Source organism: Mytilus galloprovincialis, chromosome 9, assembly GCF_965363235.1.
Source record: "Mytilus galloprovincialis chromosome 9, xbMytGall1.hap1.1, whole genome shotgun sequence".
Taxonomy (NCBI): Eukaryota; Metazoa; Mollusca; class Bivalvia; order Mytilida; family Mytilidae; genus Mytilus; species Mytilus galloprovincialis.
In genome coordinates, this window is record NC_134846.1 from 44908740 (window position 1) to 44922580 (window position 13841).

Consider the following 13841-nt stretch of genomic DNA (forward strand, 5'->3'; position numbering starts at 1 on the left):
ATGGAACAGTGGCGGATCCAGTCATTTTAAAAAGGGGGGGTTCACAACCCAGAGTAAAGGGAGGGTTCTAACTATATGCTCCCATTCAAATGCATTGATCATCCAAAAAAAAAAAGGGATTTCCAACCCCCAGAACCCTCCCCCCTGGATGCGCCACTGTGGAAAGCTAAAGAGTAAGCAACAATACCTGGGGGTGATCTCAAGACATGCTCTGCTTTCATGAATGTATTGGCACATCTTCATCCAGTTCTAAGATACTGATTTACATGTAGAAAAATGATTGTTTTATTAGTTTAAGTTTGTTTATTTTAAAAAGTTTCTACAATAGTTTGTAAGAAAGTCCTGTCTAAATGAAAGGGGTATAAGGTTTTTTATTGTGTGTGTGCTCTAAGCTTGCAGGGCTGCCTACTTGTTGATAATGCATTGGGTTCTAATTTTAATAAACATTAAGGGAGGTGCTGAAAAGCACAAACGTCAAAAAGGTTTAATTTTTGCAACTGGTATATGTTCTTGTAATTATATATTTGAACTTTGAACTAAAGCATACATTTTAATACTAAAATACTCTAAAATGTTGGCAACAATTAAAATTGAAAAAATAGCAACTGTATTGAATACAACTATATGAATATGCACTTGTGTAACTTGTGTTTAGGCTAAGAGTCAATATATTTGATATTCAACCACCTTGTGTAAGCTATAGTTTGATAAAACCATGTAAAAAACAAATGATTTACATGAGATGTGGGACATATTTCAGTGAGATAGCAATCCAACAAAAAAAAAAAAAATTAAGAGATTTAAAGGTCTATATTCATATCATACTACATCTCCTTATTTCATGTATACAATTGAAAGTGAATGATATCTTCAAGCGCAAAAACATTTAAAAAGAAAATTGCAAACATGTTGTAAAAAAAATAACCCTTTGCTGCCCGCACATATATAAATTAATATATGCTAACACTGTAGCTTTTGTATAAGACAATTTTTATTTGTGAAAATTGTTTTTAATTATATTTAAAAAATTAAAATATTTCATTGAACAGGTGCAGGATTACATTGTGTAGCCAGTAAGCAGGCAGAGGAGATAGCTGAAATTGTCACGTTAGCTAGCCAGGGTAAAACTGCAAGCTGTAGAAAGGCAAACAAGAGGAGTAAGTAAATAGACAATTAGATTTATGTACACATATTGTTCGCATTTATATATTGCAATTTCCCAGTAAAATAGTATCTGATAATTTCACTCTTTTAGTTTGACCTGAATCTATTGAAATTGACACCATTAGAAGTAAAAGTTTTTTAACAGTTATAATGATAACATAGATTTATATGTAATATTGACTGTTTTTTGTTTATGAAAAACAAAGAAATCTTATGTATCTAACTGAGAAGATGTGGTATGAATGCCAACCAAGAGACAACTCTACACAAGAGACCAAATCGCACATAAATTAACTATAGCTGACTGTACAGCCTTCAACAATGAGTAAACTATTTTTATAATGAAATTGATAGATTTGTATGCCAGAGTTGAAACTACAGTTGTTTTATGGAAAACGATATATTATGCTGTCCAAATAAAAATTGCAATGTATTCCAGAAATGCATGTTCATGGTAAAATTATAACTTTCAAGTGTTTTCAAAGAATACAGGTTGTTGAATTTATCAATTGTAATAACTTTTTGAATTTTTATCCACAGGGTCTCAGTGTTGTGATTCTTTTGATTCTGGAAGCCGAGCATTCTCTGATTCAATTTACAAGGATTTTCACAGTTCTTTCAATGATTCACAACATAGATTTATGCACGATAACAGATGGCCTAAGCGAGCTTCATTCTATTCAGATCATAGTTTGCACTTACGGAGTATTGAGAATTTGGAGCGTGAAAGATTAATGTCTTTATATGATGTCCCACCTAACAGAATTCGTAAAGTAGAGGCATTCAAATGTACAAAAAAGCATAGTTTTAGCAGTGTAGAAAACAAAAGCCTTGAAGAAGATAATTCACCAAGTTCGTTCGGTTCTGGGAATACTGTTATAAGTCGTAAAGAAGAACCACTACAAAGTAATGGCATGCCATTGGACAAAAATAGTGAACAAAATGTCTCAAGTCTCAGTATAATCAGTTGTAACTCAGCACTAAGTTTAGCAGAGAACTGTTTAGCGGAGAACTTTGACGAAAATCAAATGTATCTTGGATGTAATACCAAAGTTTCTGCTAGTGCACCTGCTCTGTGTGGATATGGTGCTTACATTTCTGATCCAAGGAGAAATCTGACAGGGTCTGTGCCAAATAGAATTGATGAAGAAATCGACAAAATGGCTGATTATACCAGAAGACAGGATGCTTGGGATAGACTGCAGGGAGAAGAAGTTAACTTACAAAGGGAATTATCACTATTGGATGAAATATTGGAGGTTTAGTATATTTTATTTGAATTATTGCAGGAAAAGAAAACTTTAATTATACCCCCACTTTAAAAAAGGGGGTTTTTACTGTTTAACCTCTGTCTGTCCATCCATCAGTCTGTCTGTCCCATGAATATTTTCTTCGCATTTCTTTCAGGAACTACTTGACAAGGATTTCTGAAATTTGGTTTCAGGGTTTATTTTAAAAGTCAGTTATACTGTGTGATGCATTTTCAGATTCTTAACTAAACAACTCCGTTTGCCGAACACTTGTATCATTTCACATTATAGCCAAATTGAAAATTTTCGTCACATTTTTCTCAGGAACTACAATAAAAGGATATCTAAAATTTGGTTTCAGGGTTTATATAAGTCAGCTATACCGTTTGATGCCTTTCAGATTCATCACTCAACAACTTCCTGTTTACCGAAATATTACGGCAGGGGTATCATCAGTGAGCAGTAGCTTGCAGTTTTACTTGTTTGAATATCAATAAATGTTTATTAATTTCATAATACTATCATTAATAAGGCACAATTGAATTATTAATACATGTACAAGGCTCTTGGGCGAATACTGGACTTAATTTCATAGTGTTTTTTTTAATGTATTATCTCACTCTTTGCAAAAGACATAGTCAGTTTCATGTCATTATTTGAATAATGAAAACAAATAACCTATACTCAGAACATTCTGTAGTTATATATATGCTGTCATAAAAAACCTTTCGTTATAAAACTAAATCTTCCTGTTAACTAATATATGTTGTCTTTATTTTTAGGGTTGTAAGGTTGAGAGCAGAAAGAAACAACAGGAAATCAAGAGAAGAGAAAGAAATAGACCCCCGCCATTACCTTGTCGTTCTACAAAACCAACAAAACGACCTACAAATATTAATCTGAATCCAAGAAATGTTTTAGAATACAACGATAGTTGTTTGAGTCCAAACCTGGCTAGTAAACTTAAAAAAATACCTCCTTTTTCAAAACTGTCAGCACCTCTACCGTATGTGAACTTAGAAAAATATGATATCGGAGATATCGACAAAAGTCATGTTTATGTTCCCGCTGGTATACCTCCTAAAGATATCGGTAACTGGAGTGCACCATGTTTTAGATCTGGAAGTTTTGATAATATGAATAACAAATTAGCGAACAAGGAGAATCGTAATAGTATTTCAAGAAGGAGTTCAAATAGTAGTGACTGTCTTCAAAACATGCATAATACTGAAGATTTTAAAGTGCCTTTGAGGGAAAATATTTATGCCAATGAAATTCCATTTGAAAATAAAGATAATGTGCCACCTAAATTACCACCAAAGGGACCAAAACTGAAAAGACAAAATCCTGAAGATATTCCGCCACCACTGCCAACTAGACGCCGTATAAGCGATGCACAATATCAAAATTCCTTAGATTTTCCGCCAAAACAAGAACCAACAGAATTAATACGAGAAGAAAATTACCTGATGATGGGTGGCTTTGCCAAAGAACCTAAACCAAATACAGGCAAGTTACAGGAAGAACTGGATTGTGAACTTATGGTAAAATTACCAACAAGGAAATCAAAACCTAAGAGGGACCCCCCAAAACCACCTCAGGATGAAAACTCTGGGGACCCTTCCAGTTGTTACATTGACATGGCTGGACAATTTCTACCAGAACCAAAAAAGGATCCTGCCAATCAAAACCTAGATACAAAACCCCCACAATATTTCCGATCAAATAGTACATCTGCCATTTCAGATCGTAAAGTCTTCCCGCCAAATTTCAATAATTCATTCAGTGGTACAACGGAAGCTAGTACAAAAGGACTTGTAAGGGAAGAAAACTATTTACTAATGTCAGCTTTTAAAACACCTCCAAAATGTTCATCGGAAAGTTCAATTTCGAGTCAAAATACAGAAGACATGAGAAATGAGTTAATACTTGCAAAGGAATCATCAGATTCTCTAAGCAGTAGTGAAAGTCAAAGTTCAGAGGCGAAAGGTCATAATACAGAACGAAAATCTTCAATTATACCTTTTCCAAATCTGATTAATTTTCAAAAGCATAATGTGATCAAATCAGCAAAAACACCAGAAAAACAAACTCCTGTAAGAACATCTTCAGAAAAACTGCATAGTGAAGGTGGCAAAAGTCCAGGTTTTCTTTCACGTCTCATTAGAAGGAATTCCGGCAATAGGAAGAGCATGTCTCAGAGTCAGGAAAACTTGCTAGCATCAAGTTCAAGTGAAAGTTGTTTGGAACGTGTTCACAATACAAGATCTCAAAATAAAGATGCAATATCTATTTCAAGTGGTTCATCTCCAAGCAATAGCCGTAGGGCCAGTCAGCAGGACATTTCAATCATTGAAAGGCGGAGGTCGTCAAGTTTTCCAAATCGCTCAAGTTTTTTGGATATGTTACCTCAGGGTAGTAGTGATGAGAAAAGGGCACATCATGAATCTCAGGAGTCATTTGTATCTACCGTATCTATGGACGACCAAATGCAGTTGATCGTTTCTGAAGAAATGCCTTGTTCTTTGGAAGTAGACAGTTGTAGCAATGGATCTGATAAATCCAAACAATATTATATGGGACCATGTCAAAATAACGAAGAAGAGAAGAAACGTCCTGAAATCCGAAAAAAAGTTAGTGATTTTCCCTCACCAAAAACTTCTTTAAAATTTAATAAAAATAATGTGAATAATGTTTATACTGTTAGACATGTTAAAAGAACAACATATGATTATGAGAAACCAGAAAATACGAGTAAAACAGATGATGAAAAATTGATTGAATTATTGACACGTGATAAGAACAAAATTGGCATGGATGACTGCGATTCTCTGAAATTATCTGTTGACTGTAAACAGGAACATGACGGAAGTCCTGTAAAATTACAAAAACAGTCTCCTGCAGAGGAGGCAGCGGCCATTGCTCGCTTAGTAACATCTCTACCACCTTTCATACCTCCAAAATTGAAAACTAATCCATGCTCTCTTTCACCTGTGCTAGAAAGTGCTCCATATACCCCATCATCCAGAAGTACTTTACCGAGTAATCTTACAGATACATGGAGATCCAGTCAAAGTTTTAAATCCTTTCATTCGGAAAGTATGAGCAACAGACGTTTGCCATCACATTCTGAAATTACTAGTGCAATGCTGAAAATTGTTGACAACAATCAAGGAAAAGATTTGTCTGTGTGGGTTAAAAAGTCCAGTGATTCAGGTTAGTTATGATTCATATTCTAATGATTTATGTAAATTTTTAAATATCGAAAAAGATTTGCAGCAAATCAAATTACAAGAACAGGTAACCAAACAACAAATAAGGGAAATAATAAAAGACCTACAAAACACTTTAAATACTTATTTATATCCGTTGAGCATTCTTATTCTCTTGTGAAGAAAATAAAACATAGCTACAGATAATGAACAAAGCTTATATAAGTACAATTGTATAAAAAGATCTTTGAAACAGTGTTCTTACAAAAGGCATATTGTTAATCAGATAAACCTTTATTTACTAGTTTTGAAGTAAATGTTTAGGCCATTATTTTACTTAGGAGTTTGATGAGACTTTTAACACATTAAGAGAGAATGTGTTACATTGTAATTGATGGAATTGTCTTACACATTAGACTTGAATAAGATGCCTAAATAAATGGTATTACAATTGTATTTTTGAATTGGCAATTTAGTAGTACCAGAATGTAATACATGTAATAAGGAAAACAGGAATTACCCAAAAATAAAATTGAACAGTGGTACACTTTACAACAACCATCAACACTAGTACTTAATCTTCCACGAAAAAAAGACATTCAAACAAAGATGAACAACAAGGAACCTGATAGTTTTTTTATTTTGATTATGAAATGGGGTGGGGTTGAACCAATTTCATTTGCTCACATATCTAATGATCATCATATATCTACCATATATGTTGTAAAGAGTAAAAATCACCATAAAAAAAAATCAAAGTCTAGCTACTAACAAGATGACTGCTAAATATAAGAAAAAATATTGTTTGCAAACTCATTTCAAGAAATAACAAACAAAAAATGGCTAAAACAATATTTCATGCTATGGGAACATGGTAGCCAGATGACAGGTAATCAATCTATAAATGTATAAATTTTAGTGTATACATTTGATAAATATATTTGCATACGGTTACTGGTATACAATTAACTTGACTTACAATTATTTTTACAGGTAAAACTGAATCAGTAGAAGAACAAGAAGAGAAGTTCAAGGCAATTGTAATAGAAGTTGATGAAACACAAAATGACGATGACACAATGTCATTGTCTTCACAGGAGAGTAGTTTGGATGATGGAACAAGGAGCAGCCCTGCATCAACCATTCTGAGGCCCAGATCAGGGAAAGAATACAAAATGATAGAAAGAATATACACGGGTACAGATAGCTTTACAACTAGTCCAGTACCAACACCTACTTCCCCCTCGGGAACCTCAGTGTTTACATTTGACAATTTTTCAGCCTCACCATCAACACAGAGCATTTATAGTCACGATAAGGAATCTCTTGCTACTTCCAAAGGATCTCGACACGATGATAATCCGCCAAAAGTGCCAGACCGAGTTAGTCCATACAGGGCTTATGTGAATATAACACCCCCAGCTTCACCTTTGAAAAATAGCAGCACAACATTGCAATCGGAAAGTGAAAGGCAATTGATCTATGCAGAAATTGACTTGACTCTACCAACAAAAACAAGTCGTAAGACCAGAAAGCCTTCAATGAAATCTCAGAGATCTTTAGGAAACAATGTTGAATATGCTTTAATTGATATGGAAGCTACCCAAGCAATACAGAGTGCTGGACGTGAACATGCCCGAACACGAGAGGACAGTTCTAGTCTCAGGAGGGTTGATCGAAAGGCTTCATTGTCAAGCTTTAGAGATCGTAAGGCCTCTGCTAGTTCTCCATCTCCAACATTCAGAGAGAGAAAATACAGCTCATCATCTTCAGATTCGGGTCATGGGGAATGATCCTGTTACAACAATAGTTGTTTTGTGTGCTATTAACCACTTTGATCGATCTGCTGATATCCACATATAAATCAGTGCTTCCATTGTCTTGTTGATTGTTTTTGAAATCATCATTGTTCAAATTGTTATTAAGATTTTCTAGTCTTATATCCTATGAAATGTCTTTGGGACCAAATTGGACCAATTTGGTGTTTACTGTCATTTATTTGTATATCATTTTATAATGAAGCTAAGGTTGATTATACTTCTGGGTCTTATTACACCTCTTTTTACATATTATTTCAATAATGATCAAAAAAGATAATCGTAGATGTTTATTCAAGAGTTCGAGTAAAGAAAAGTGGTTTTTTTTTCCACAAAAAAACAAGGTATTTAAAATGTTATATCCACCCACCTCATGCTATATCATAGAATTATTTAGGTACAACATTTATATTTTTCAATTTGGCCTCATAATAATGCAGGGAGAAATTTCAAGTTTTAGTTTAATGAATTATATTTTAAATTATTTTTCATAGAGAGTGTGTTTTACATATGTTGTGCTTCCTCAACCAAGAATCATTTCGAAAAATCAAATACAATGTATTTGCTTGAATTGCTAATCAAAAATTGTATGTTTAGGATTCAAATACCTTAAATGTTAAGTATACAATGAAAATGAGGTTTAAACTCTTTTATAGTAAATCCATAGGACAGTTATGGAGAAGGAAATAAAACGTGAAACTAAATCCATGGGACTGTTTTGGGACAGGGGAATGAAATGCAACGATCTCATTGAAATACATATTCTGTGTCCACACTTTGTTTACAAATATCAGACAAAGCTTGGGATCCTCAGGTTATAATAATACATATGCTAAAAATTTAGGAGACATAAATTTCATTGTTTGAAACTTTTGAGAAAACAAGCTAGAATCGAGTTTTGCTAAATCCATGTAAGCAAATCATGGCCATAGGAACAGTAATTAAACAGATTTTAAGATGTAAGGAATAAAAAGATAGATAGAAAATCCCATCTTGTCAAATCCCATAAGGGTACACTCCTTTGTTTATATCTAATGAGTAATTTAATACAATTATAATAAAATGGTTTCTATACAACGAAATATGATTATGCATGTTTTATAGTGATATATAAGCTACATAGCATTTAACTGGTGCTTAGGTCATTCAAAATTATTTCTAGTATGCAATTAAAAAAGGGCATTTGCCAATTTTTTTTTCAATTGATGTGTTTTGTATGGACAAATTTTTTATCCAGAAATTTACATAATATTTACATATACATGTGTACTTTAAATCTTGTTCAGCTACTAGATTGAAATATTTTCAAAATGGTTTTTGAAACTTTTTACCTTAGCTTAATGAAAACAATTATGGAAAAAGAACTAGGAATCATATTTGTGTGGCCTAAAAATATAGTTTAGGTTGTTTTATGTTATCAAATATCTGTATATTTTGAAATTTTATATATATATTTTAATGGTTTTTATATTCATACTACAAATGTTTTTCAGTAGGAAAAAATAGTACCAGGGAACAATAAATTTAAACCAGTGTTATATAAGTTGAAACCTGTGGTTGTGTTTTATATTTTCAAATACATGCTCATTAATTTATTTTTGTAATCAGAAAATCGCAACTCAAATTGTGCTTTACAAATTTAAACTTGTTTATGATGTAGAATTTTCTTGCAGGAAGATTTGATATTTGGATATTTTATAAGCAGAGACTTGAAGGCTTTAGACTTAAGTGTGATTTTATATTTTTACATATAAAATTTGATTTTTATAATTCTTTATTTAATTTTGGTCTCTTCCATTTATTTCGTCTGCTTTATATGTTGATAAAATCTTGATTTGATAGACATTTGTTTTTAAATTTGTTTTTCTATCACTATACTAATACTAGTTGCTATAAAGAATCATGGGGAAATTTTTTAGCTACCTTGTCGTATTGTTGCCATTGACAAACTTTTTGTTCTATTAAAAGCACCTTTAACACCGTTTATTTATTAATATAGCATACTATATTTTGTAATTTTTTTTGAACAAGAACTAAAGCTGTCACTTTGACTGGAAAACTTTCTTTATATTCCAAAGTTTTATTTAATTCTTTACATACTAATCTTCTTTTCTGTCATATTGATTTTTTGCCAATTTTATAGTTCTCAAAATTACAAATGAGAGATAAAATGAAGTTACCATTATTTTTGGGACCATCATCCTTCTAACAGGTTTTATGTCTATCTATTTGTTTCTAGTAAATATGTAAGAGTTAAAAATAGAGTCAAGATTTTATGAAACATTCAAAAAGCATTTGCTGTTTTTTCGCTCAAATGGAAGAGACAATGCTACCAAATATTTAACAAAGAGCTTTTGCTTTCTTTTGATGCAGTTCTCATAACTATCCAAAGTTGTTTATTTATATTTTTTTTAAAAGATTGATATATTTATACCCTTACTGCAATAGTAGGAGGTATTTTTGTCTGTGAGTTCGTTCATCTCAGGTTAAAGTATGTATTTTTATATGACCGCAAAAATTGCCCCAACTGTTTGACCTCTGGGGTTGTATCTGGCTGCTCTCAGTCTCAGCGAAGCATTTTAATGATAGTTTACCATGGCCATGAAGTTGTGGTCACATCAAGCAAAAATATTATGCACATAGTCTATATGTTGTGAACTTTTTACAAAATAAATGCCAAAATAGGATTTTGACCTAAATTTTGTGGTTCATTGTGTGAATGAGGCATGGTGCCCCAAATACACATAATATTTTTTATCAAAACTTCTGTATTTAGTTATAAGCAATGCAATCTTGGAGCAGACAATTTTTCAAGATGTCTTAAACTAAAATATGAATCAAACTTGTTGCTCGTACAGTTGTTTTTCTATTACAAAAGAGCAAAGTTTATAATTTTGTAAAATTTTTCAATATTACTTTAGGATAGTTTGCACTGACATGACCAAACTATATAATCCAATTCATTCACAATAAGAAAAGATATAATTTTTGAAAGAGTTTTTTTGCTTTTGCACTTAATGATTTTGGAAAACAAGAAGGTCAACATGCATGGTCAAAATATTGTAATTTTATTTTTTCATGTAGGATTGTCATAATATATACCCACTCACTATGTTTAATAAAATTTTATGGAGCCATTATCATTTTTGGGTATCTCACAAAGGGATATTACACCATATCTTTTATAATTATGAAAAAATGAAATTTAAAATGTCAATTATCAAAAAGCTTCAAAATTATTTAATGTAAAATGATTAATTTTCTATGAGATACATGCAAACACCTATCAAAAGGGGAGATAATAATGCATTTGAATATTTTATGACTTTCACATTAAGTTGCTCATAGAAGTAAAAAGAAATTAATATATTTTTTTAAAGAATAAATCAAGTTTGAACAGAATGAGCTATTTGTGATTTTTGTTTAAATCATTTATAATTAACTAGAGCTTTATAATCAAATTTTATATAATTACTGTGCCAATAATTCAATATACATGTATATATATATATTTGAATGAATAAGTGACTCAAAATTTCATTTATTTCTTTTTGTGTGTGTGTGCCATTTTTTTTTATTGAAAGGGAGGAAATGCATTTTCAGGAATGCTTGATTTCATAGTTTCACCAAACAAGTCTATATGATATTTGTATTTAATTGAAGACTAGTGACTGTTAATTAAGTGAAGTCTGAAATGATGCTTTACATTTAAAATGTCAAAAATAAATCCCATTTACCAAAGCGAAATGTCTTTTAGAATTATTATCAATATATAATACATGTTATTGTTGTTCCCTAGAAATGAAAAGCTAAATAACAGTATCCATTGCCATTCAAGAGTAATTCAAAATAACTTTCACATTACTTGGAGTCAGGTGAATTAAAAAAAAATCTGGAATTTAAAATTGATACTTTAAGTCAAAAGGTCATTAGTTGATAATTAAAGATATTGATAGGACTGCTGTTACGGAACTCCTTTTCAAGAAATTTTTATTTTAAAAAAATGGCCAGAACAGACTGACTCATACTTTATATTTAGCATTGACATAATTTTGGTCTCAAATTGTAAAAAAGAAAATCTGGCATCTGCCTAAATTTTGGTAAGGACCTTTTATGAGCTATCTTCAATGAAAAGAAAAGTGGGTGATGGGGCAAACCCTGTATCATTGGAAAAAAACCAAGGAGTCTGAATTTCTGACAAAAGATGTTCTTGTCATTTACATCTGATTGGCTAATTGTAATACATTTTTGTAACAGATCATGATTTTAACTGGATTTTACCTAAAATTATCCACATAATTTAAAGAAATGAAACTGTCTTTAAAATGATCTTTAATATTATTCAAGTATTTATTCTGTAAACTGAAATAAGTAGTACTAAGTTGTTTATTAGATTATGAAATTTCTTCTTAAGGTGGTACCCAATACCTTCACTAAAATTAATTTGGCTCGTTTAATTTTCATAAAAATTTAAACAAAGTATTTACTTTGACCCTTTGACAAAAATATAAAAAATTCAAAAAATTTGAACCAACCATGTTATCAGAAAAATTACACTGGTTATATAGTGGTTTTTCTCTAAGCACTCCTCCACCAATAAAAACTGGCCTTAACAAAAAGGCCCAAAATAGATGCTTAAAAGTAGCATTAAAAACACAGAAATCAAATCAAATCTTAATGTTAATTACGATTAATGCAGTTGTTTTTATGCAATTTTGTGTTTTTTAAAAGGCAAAAACTAGAGAAAACATTGCTATGCACTGCACTGCCCACCATATCCTAAGTTGTATTGTTAAACATTGAAATTAATATCCATAGTGAAAGGGATGTTCCAGAAAATTGTTGAGGGGGTGTTTAAAAGGCACTTAATTATTTTTTTACCCCACCAATGAATTTTATTTATACGTTTCCGATTTACAATTTTCTGATCAAAATTAGAAATTAAAATTAAAGTGCCTTCATAAGACCTCCAAAGATAATTATTTTTGGAATAGCCCTAACTTAATTGCTAGATGTTGTGAAAATCTTAATTTATATGTTTTTGTTTATGCACATTTATTTTATATAAGCATTTATTATCCAAAATGATTTACTAAATGTGACCATTGTTGTCATATTTTTTGTTTTGTGCCCACCAGTCAATGTGTTGTATTGTATTTAGTGCTTTCTATGTTGAACATTTTATATCTGTATTTTGTATGTTAGTTCTTTCTAGAACACATTGTTTTAGAATAAATTTATTCTCAGCTAGTTATATTTCTTTTACTTTGCCTTTATTTATTTTTACAGACATCTATATCATACATAAATTTGTTCAGTTTTAATGTGGTGCTTAGACTTTTTTTCTTTAATAAATCTGATGATTTATTAGTCTAGTATGGAATGAATTTATTTTTTATGATAGAGGAAGATTGGTAATTTAGAGGCTTTTTCATTTGATTTCATGTGTTAAAATATGCATACATGTGCATAGGAAATGTGGACTTTCATGAACAATTGAATTTAAAAATAAGATGACAATAAATGGCTTTTTAAAGCTAAGTCCAGTGGCATATTCATGACAAAACCAGACCATGTTTTCAAGAAATATCAATCTACATTTCTTAACAAATTTAGAGTGATGACATCATATGTAGTTTAAGAAAAGCATGACCCACTGCAAATATCATTTAACTCGACATAAGTTGTTCATCTTAAACTGATATAACCACAGACTTTAACATGTTACCTATGCATAACATTCAAAGTCAATAGACCATGACTGAGGAGTGGGTGCCAATGCTTATACATCTGCATACCAAATATCGTTACCATCCATGGAAAAATCACAGCCACAAAATAACACTGATGCTGAAACAGGTGTTAAATAAAAATCTATCAATCAATCTTGCTTTTTCGAAGCTAGACAAAAACAAAATAATCTCTTCAAATCAAGTTTTTGAAAATTACATGTTCACCAGTGATTCCATTTACACCAATATGCTTAGCAGGGCTTCAGCAAACACCCATTTCAAAGTCCTTAGTAATATCCATTGAGAAATAGAACCCATGAACATACTACCTTAAGACAATGAGACCATTGACAAAATTTAGAGATACATATAACAGACTGTGTTTGGGAGCCAAGGCTCTGCATTGAAGACCGTACTTTGACCTATAATGGTTTACTTTTACAAATTGTGACTTGAATGGAGAGTTGTCTTATTGGCACTCATACCACATCTTCTTAGACCCCGTTCAAACTAGCATTTTTGTCGAGCCTGCAACTTTTGTTGCAGAAAGCTCGACATAGGGATAGTGATCCGGCGGCGGCTACGGCGGCGGCGGCGGTGTTAGCTCACTTCTTAGAAGCTTTATATTTTAGAAGGTGGAAGACCTGGATGCTTCATACTTTGTAT

General features: G+C 31.6%; 1 protein-coding gene across 1 annotated transcript in view; it reads left to right on the forward strand.

Annotated features, from left to right (window-relative positions):
* LOC143045089 (uncharacterized) overlaps positions 1-12693 on the forward strand; it is a 33277-nt gene extending 20584 nt beyond the window's left edge. The window contains exons 5-8 of the mRNA XM_076217392.1: positions 1050-1157; positions 1705-2423; positions 3197-5630; positions 6620-12693. Of these exons, the coding sequence (XP_076073507.1) occupies positions 1050-1157; positions 1705-2423; positions 3197-5630; positions 6620-7419 (4061 nt within the window). The 3' untranslated portion in view covers positions 7420-12693. The remainder of the gene's footprint in view (positions 1-1049; positions 1158-1704; positions 2424-3196; positions 5631-6619) is intronic.
* The last annotated feature ends 1148 nt before the right edge of the window (positions 12694-13841 follow it).